General features: G+C 37.6%; 1 protein-coding gene across 1 annotated transcript; it reads right to left on the bottom strand.

Annotated features, from left to right (window-relative positions):
* Positions 1–4,899: 4,899 nt before the first annotated feature.
* On the bottom strand, positions 4,900–7,107 carry LOC104902774 (9-cis-epoxycarotenoid dioxygenase NCED6, chloroplastic). Its single transcript, XM_019251573.3, has one exon. The coding sequence runs from the start codon at positions 7,032–7,034 to the stop codon at positions 5,100–5,102; it is 1,935 nt and encodes a 644-aa protein (XP_019107118.2). The 5' UTR covers positions 7,035–7,107; the 3' UTR covers positions 4,900–5,099.
* Between the last annotated feature and the right edge of the window lie 1,186 nt (positions 7,108–8,293).

Raw genomic sequence — 8,293 nt, 5'->3', positions numbered from 1 at the left:
TCAATGTTGTTTGTTTTCACTTATTCCAATTTGGTGCCTTCACTTTTGTAACTTTTTTTTATCACTAGAGTGTCTTGTAGTTATCTCCCTTATATGTGAACTATCTTTTTCTTTTGACAGTATATATGTGAACTATATTGCTGCAGTAATTATCTTTGTTCTTATTATTATTTCGCAAGTTACTATAGCTTTAGATTAAAAAAAAAAGAATTACAAGGCTTTACTTTTAAGAAAAGAAGATTAAATCGATGCATTTAATAGTAAGTTTGTCTACATCTTTTCTTTATTCATTTTCCAGTGATTTAGGAAAAAGACACATAGATAAATACAGATCTGATGACGCTTATGGTATAGTGATGATGTTTCATGGGAACTTGGGGTCTAGAGGGGAGACTGAAGAGTTTTACATATATGTGTAAGTAATTACATGGAATTCTATGAATAGTTAATATATGTTTAAGTAATCATAGGGTCTATAAGGGAGAGTTTCACATATATGTGTAAATAACAAAGGTGTATGAGTTATGTCTTTAACATCCAAAAAAAGAGTCTTCACCTTGGTTTAGATGTCTTCTACGGACATCTTGGCCATGATCGAGGCATCTTTCTTGAATGTCTAATGCGTTTTCAGGGATATAAAAAATTTTACCAATTCTTATTCCGTTGTTGCCATCCATGTCTTGTCTCTCGACTTCTCATTGAACAAATTCTAGCACGCAAGTGAAGTTATTTGGGAGATAGATTAGAGAGAGTTGAAGCGTAAGAAGTGATTGAGGGGACGGGAAATTTTGTACTAGTTAGGAAGTCTGTTGGAGAAAGTAAGATGACATTTAGCTAGAAGGTTAGAAAAAGCTTATATATGTAGTGAAGAGAAATTCTTGGTAATAAACGGTTTGAGTCTTTTAGATAGGACTCAGTTAAAAAAAAAGGAAAACCAATATAATGTGGGGATCACAAGAAAAAAAAAGCGAGGAATGAGAGAAAAGAAGTGAGTGAAACTCACTCTCCAATGAGAGTAAGGGACTTTTGAGAAATGACGAGAGAGAAATCATTTTAACTATTTCTCTAAGGGGTAACAAGAGAGAGAAATAACCACAAAAACCACACCATTTTCATTTCTCTAGGGGTTTTGGCGGTTTTGGCGTGTTTTCTCTGAGGTTTTTGGCGGGCAAAATTCTCATAGCATCTTCCCAACATTGTAGAAGAGAAAAAAACTCAAGCAAATGAAAAAGTTACAAGATCTGAATCAGCCGATCTCCATGGATGAGAGCTCGAACAACGACCGTTCATTCGACAAAAATCAGGTACGCCATTAACATTCGAAATTGGAGGTTGGAGAAAGATTTTGTTACACAATTTGTGAATACAGGACTGGACTTTTATGAAATTTCAGCCAATTTGTGAATATAGGATTGGGATTTTATGAAATTTCAGCCAATTTGTGAATATAGGATTGGGGTTTTATGAAATTTCATGCCTTGAACTAATATGGTAAAATTTGGAAACACTTGAATGAAAATAATTATGTGATACTTGCAAGAATGTACATCAATTTTTATGTTAAATTGAATAGTGATATTTGCATGAATGTAGTAAATAGAAATTAAAATACTTCAACTTTGTCAAATGATATATTAAAGTATTTAGTTAGTTTAGAATGTTAAGTGCAATTGGTTTGTGAAATTTGCACCATTCTAAACTTTGTTTCAATACTTTGAGAACAAATTTTTAATTAGTAATTTGGTATCACAGTATCTAAAAAGATGGTGCAAATCGAAAGAACAATTTTGGTATCAATATTTTCATACAATGGTACCAAGTTGCAGTTTGTTTGGAACAATCCTCACCTAGCATTGGTATCATATTGTCCTGCATATTGTAGCTAGTATGGTACTAAGCAGACCTTAACTTGGTATCAAGTATTCCAAATAATTGGTCCTAAGTCATTGATGGTTTTGTGCCGAACGAAATAAAAGTCGTAACTTATGTATCCTATTATTAATTGATCAGAATATGTTGAATGAGGATGGAGTGGTGGACAAAATCAGAAGTACTAATCCATATAGGGGATGATGTGGATGGTTGTAGTTGTGGAGATAGACTTTTTGTTACTGATTGCACAAATGTTGTACCACTGGCAGTTGACCATGATTCAACTCCAACGATTGGATGTGGTAGTAATAGTGTGTTATGCCCTCCAACTCCAGGGATGGTGTTTGCCTCTTGCGAGGATATTCATGAGTATTACAAAGCCTATGCAAAACAAGAAAGATTTGGAGTCGTTAAGTCATCGGGATCTTACAATGCAAGCGGTGAGAGAATGAATTACACTTGGAGGTGTAATCGTTGGGGCAATCGAATCCATCAGCGGTGGGAGAATGGAAAAAGAGTTGTCGTTGGGGAGCAGAACTTAATTGTGCAAACCACTAAAACATAAAAATGTGGGTGTACGGCTATGATATACGCCGTTAAGAGCGAAAATGGTGAGTCAAAATTGAAGAAAGCGATGAATAACCACAAAAAACCCCTACCCTTCGCAAGTCACGATACACATCCATGTATCGGAAAGATGAATTGGATAGCCACGTAAGGAGAAAGTTATTTGAGGATATTAAGGCTGGGGCCAGAGTTCCCTATATTCACAATATTTTGGCACTGCAAAAAAAAAAACAGTGTTCAGAACATTGCTATCACCAAAAAGACTTGCACAATGTAGTCATCAGGTATAAGAGGTTGAAGTTAAAAGACGGCGATGCAGATGCTATCTAGATTATTTTACTACAATGACAAAAGATAACCGGAATTTTTTTCACATGCGTAGGCTAGATACAAATGGATCTCTCAAGGACATATTGTGGATTGATGCTAGGAATAGAGCTGCTTGGGAGGAGTTTGGTCGGGGATGTAATATATTTTGATGCAACATACTTGACAAACAAGAAAAAGGAAATAGCATAAATGACATAAAAAATGATTTCTCTCTCTCGCCTCACATGACCATACCAAATCATATTTTTCTTCATTAATTGATAATTTATTAACATGGAAATTATAATTCCTAATTACATGTACTGAAAATAAAATAACTTATGACATTCTGTTTACGTTTTTTCACCAAGTACCCCCGAGTTTTCAAAAAATTCACCAGGTACCCCCCCTCCCCCCTCATGTTTTCAAAATCCACAGGGTACCCCTCAATTTTATGTAAATACACCCAGATACCCTTAATGACTAACGACGTTAACCACCGTTAATCATTAACTGTAATTTTCTTTTTTTAATCTTAATTAATTCCTAATCTTAACCCTAATCTTAACTCCTAACTCCTACCTCTAACCCTAACCCTAAACCCTAACCCAAACCCATCCTCCCACCACTCACTCCCCCACCCTCCTACCACACCACCACCCTCCCACCACTCACTTCCCCACCCTCCTACCACACCACCACCCTCACACCACTCACTCCCCCACCCTCCTACCACACTACCACCCTCCCACCATGCCACCACCCCTGCCCCACCCCCGCAGCACACCCACCCCGCACCCCCTCCCCACCCCTTCGCAGCACCTCCCCCACCCCTTCGCAACCCTCCCCAGGCCCGCAGCCCCCTCCCCCACCTCTACACAGCCTCTCTCCCCACCCCTATCGAGTTTCGCAGCCCCTCCCCCACCCCCGTCGAGTTTCGAAGCCCCACCTCCCACCCTCTAACTCATTTTTGGTTCATGACACTTAATGAAGTTATGTAGGGGAAAACTACATTGGACAAGTCCCTAAGTTGTCCCTATGGTTTCCCAATATCTTTCAAGACTTGTTCACGACTTCTAAAACAATTTTCAATAAAACCTTTCAATCAGATAGTCAACTTGCGCTCACGCCGCGTAGGTGAATAAGAACACGTCTACATTAACTGTTTCACAAAATTAGTTGCTTAAATTGATGAATTATTTTAGCAGAATTAGTTGTTATCAAAAAATTTGAAAAGATTTTCCAAATTTTCAGTCAACTGTCTGAAAAGGTAAAAATTTTAACCTATCGTTTAAATCATTTTAACCACCTTAAATTTTATTTAGGTACTCCACAATCACTACTAATCATCACCTAAAATATGTTAGCACCTTATCATTTACGGCCCATCTGGTTAGTAGTCATAAATAGTGGCAATGGTAATGAAATTAAGTGTAAATTTGTAAGAAGTTCTCATGTCAATGACCATGGGTATGGAACTTTATCACAAAACATGGGTTTTTCCATTATAAATTTCCATTACCACTCTATACCACATTCAAGCGGTAATGGATAGTATTGAGATTTTAGGAAGAAAACGGATATCTTGGGACGAAATAGCATTACCATAGGTAATGATATTGTATTTCTATTTTAAATTTACACTATAATGCATTACTATTCCCACTATTTATGACCTCTTATCAAACACACCGTCAAGGTAACTAAAATAATTTCGCAAACATAGTCATGGTAGCTACTCCATAATTAGAATGCCATATATTCACCTACTTACCACGTCTAAATATAAAAGTTCGTTTCCTTAATCTCTAAAAGGATCAATTAGTCAATATACTCCAAAAGAAGAGAAAAATCAGAATCCTGAATTTGACTTTCTTCAAGAAATTTGATAATCAAGAATGTTCGAGAAATGTAAGCTTCATATGCACTTCAAGTCTACAACTATGGGGGGTGAAAGTAAGAATAAGCATTTCGTCTAATTTTAATTAGTATATACCTATTTCACTTTGCCATCGAACTTTTTTCTACTATTCCTACATTCGTAGAATTAATCTTTGATGGAGTTCTTTTTATGTTATGTTTTACTATATTTGTTAGTTGTTATTATTGGATTGGTTATAAATGTACAGAGGAGACAAAAAGTAGCAATCGTCACTCAAAAGATACCAACTGCATCTAATCTTTCATCATCTTTAATTTAACACTCTAATTTGGCATGCCTTACATATATATCTACACAATTTACTTATAGGTACAAAACTACAAAAGCTACGTACAAAATGATACTAAACGCCGTGAATTTAATGAGCCGGGTGAAAAGACTAGAGTTTAAAGATAGAAAAAACACACGATTAGTGATTTCTTTGTACACTTAATTCATGTTGGTGAACAAAGGTGCCATGAAAGCCATAAGGCACCCTAGATGGCATGCATATACATGCAATTTGCTTCATGTCCTTTGCCCTCAAAAGCACCAACTCTGACCTCTCCACATTTTCATCCCTTACAAAGCTCATTATCCACCCTTCATCTTCCCAATCTTTATCACCATTATGTCCTAAATCACAATTATCATCATTATTAGTACAAGTACTTAATTTTGTAGCTGGCACAAAGCATGGTTCCCCACCATATCTCTCATGCTCATACATGAACTTAGTAATTTTTCCGGTCACTATGTCAACCTTAGCAATACCACTACATTTAGGCCACGGCTCCGCTATAGCCATGTACACGTACCTTGTTTTTTGTCCTGACATTTGTTTATTTACTTGCCCTACTTCTAGATTTATACCCGAAACTATGACCCGTCGGGTCGATTTACCCGTCTCCAAGTCCAATCGGATCTCGCAAAGTTCGATCTGGGTTGGATCATCATTTTCGTTAAAAATAGAGTCAGCTGGACTCATGCACGACCCAATTATGACTACAGTTTTCCCCTCATCCTCCTCCCATGCATTCATAAAATGAAAACAAAAACTATCTGACACCTCAATCCACTGGATTCTCAACCCGGTGGAATCATCCTTCGGAAGGACCCCAAACCGGGCCATCTTATTCGAATCGAATTTAAGAGGTGACCCACCCAAAACCATCTCGGATAGTTTGAAAACTACTTGATTATCAGGGATAACTACAAAATTTTCAGTCATAGCAAAGTCATGAATCATAGTAGGCTGAGGAAGTGACACTGGTATCTCACGTGACTTCCGACCCCACTTATCAAATCTAAAGTACTTTAGATACGGTTTACGTAGTACATCGTAGCTCAATGTGTGAAGATCCCCTGTGTTAGGGTCCACCTTAGGGTGGGCAATCAACGGGCAGTTTACTTGCCCGTCGAAATCAAACCGTCCAATTGTCTCCAAATCAACACCATCATTATAATCACCACCGTTGATTTTAACGTGGTATGGCAAATCATCCTCAGACATAGCAAGTAATCTTCCATTAAAATAAACAATTCCAGCATTAGCAACCCCTATGCCACGTGATGGATCAACTAAACCTATAGCTGCACGTGCGTAAAATAAACCAAGCCGAATTAACCCGGTCCGACCGTGAAACTCACCAACCGGTTTAGGAAATAAATTTCTCCCGGCTTTTTGTTCATGAACCAACCGGTTGGTTCGAGTGAACCGGCAGCAGTATGTCGCCCGGTTTCCTGGTGCAAGATGGACGGCGTGGATCATCCCATCGCCGTCGAACAAGTGGTGGGCCCCAGAAGGTTGTAGCATTGGATTGGCTCCATTTCTTACATAAACACCGTGTAAACCGGGTGGAATTTCGCCAATGACTTGTAAACCGGTCTGAACCGTGGACTCTTGAACCGGAGCGTAATTTCCTGATAATTGAATATCCGGGTCAACTGTTTTAGGTAGAGGGTTTTTTTTTTCTTGGTCTAGGATAAGTGATCTCTCTATACTATCCAAGGCTGATGCTACTAGTCTCTGAAGTGGATTAAGGGTAGTTTGGTAATTTGGAGGCGGCGACATCGAAAAAGGCGGTCGCAATGGTGGTTGCGGTTCGGTTTGAGGTGTATGGAGTGGCTGGAGCTTTGGAAGGGATGGTGAAAGTATACTTGTTTTGTTTTTTGATGGATTTATTAGAATTTTACAGGTGATTTTTGTAGGTGAATATTGAAGACCATGATATTGATTCTTACAATAATTATCAAAGGGTACACTTACTTTAGATGGTATGTGAATTTTAGTAATGAGGTTTTGTGTTGTAGTAGTAGTACAAGTATTACTACTACTACTAGGAAGTTGGCTAATAAGTTGCATGGATATTGCACTTTGAAAAACAGGTGGAAGAGAATAAAAGGAATTAATGAGGTGTAAGTTAGTTTAGAACAGTCATGGAATATGAGGTTTATATAGGCCAGGGGAAATTTTAAATGTTGCATGGCATGTTGCTGATGCAAGATGACTTAGCAAACTCATGCTCTCACTCTCAGATTTAGGGTTTTTAGGATCTAGAGACTTACGTTGTTCATTTTTTTTTTCTTATGGTGATTTTATATTATTGTGTTACCATGCACCAAGTCAGTTTACTAAAATAATCTTTACCTTAAGAGGAGGGTACACATCTATATAAAAACTAAAAAGCACCATGACATGACATTATCCATTATAACAGGCACCTGTTTCATGGAATGTAAATCTTTTCTACCATTGTTAAATGTTAAGGGTTTTCTAACCAATACCATAACACATGTAGTTAAAAGCACCTAAATAATATATTATTATAGAACAAGTTTTCATTTCAAAATCCCATTAAACTTGCATGATTTGCTCTAACCTTATTATCTATTCTTATTTTGTTAGGAATATTGTATAGGATATGTATATTGTTATGCTTCCTTATATATAGGGTCCTAGGTTTATACGGTTTCCTTATTGGTATACTATATACTACCTCTGTTTTTATTTAGTTGCAACATTCACTTTTTTGAACAAACTTTAAGAAATAAGAAAAGAGAGTCTAATTGACCGACTTGCCCCTGCTACTAGTACTGTAATTAAATTGGAGAGAGTAGGTGAAGTAAGGGTAATATAGTCAAATTATCCCAAAAGCTTTCCTAAAAAGAGAAATGTTGTAACTAATAAAAAACACCTAAACGTAGAAATTGTTGCAACTAAATAAAAACAGAGGTAGTATATTCTATTGAAATCAATACGAAAGGCAAGAAATCATAACCCTAAAACACTTCTTTACATGGTATCGGAGCCTTGATTTTTTTCTCCCAATTTTTTCTCTCATGGTCGGCGACTCAGATAAGCCGCCGGAATCCGTCTCTTGTACCGACATCACTAACCCTTTCTTTCTTGGCACCGACGACAGGCCCGGAGACTTTATAACTCCGACGCGCCTCACGTTGGATAATTACGACGACTGGGCTAGCGATGTCCAGCTCGCCCTCGAGGCCCGCCGCAAATTCGTGTTTGTCGACGGCACTCTTCGTGGCCCGATTTCTCCTTTCACAGATGCGGATTGGATCACGGTTAACGCCATGATTGTTTCTTGGTTGCTCAACACCATT

Source organism: Beta vulgaris, chromosome 9 (assembly GCF_026745355.1).
Source record: "Beta vulgaris subsp. vulgaris cultivar EL10 chromosome 9, EL10.2, whole genome shotgun sequence".
NCBI lineage: Eukaryota > Viridiplantae > Streptophyta > Magnoliopsida > Caryophyllales > Amaranthaceae > Beta > Beta vulgaris.
Note: the sequence above shows the minus strand (reverse complement) of the source record. Positions and strands in the feature narration are given on the sequence as shown.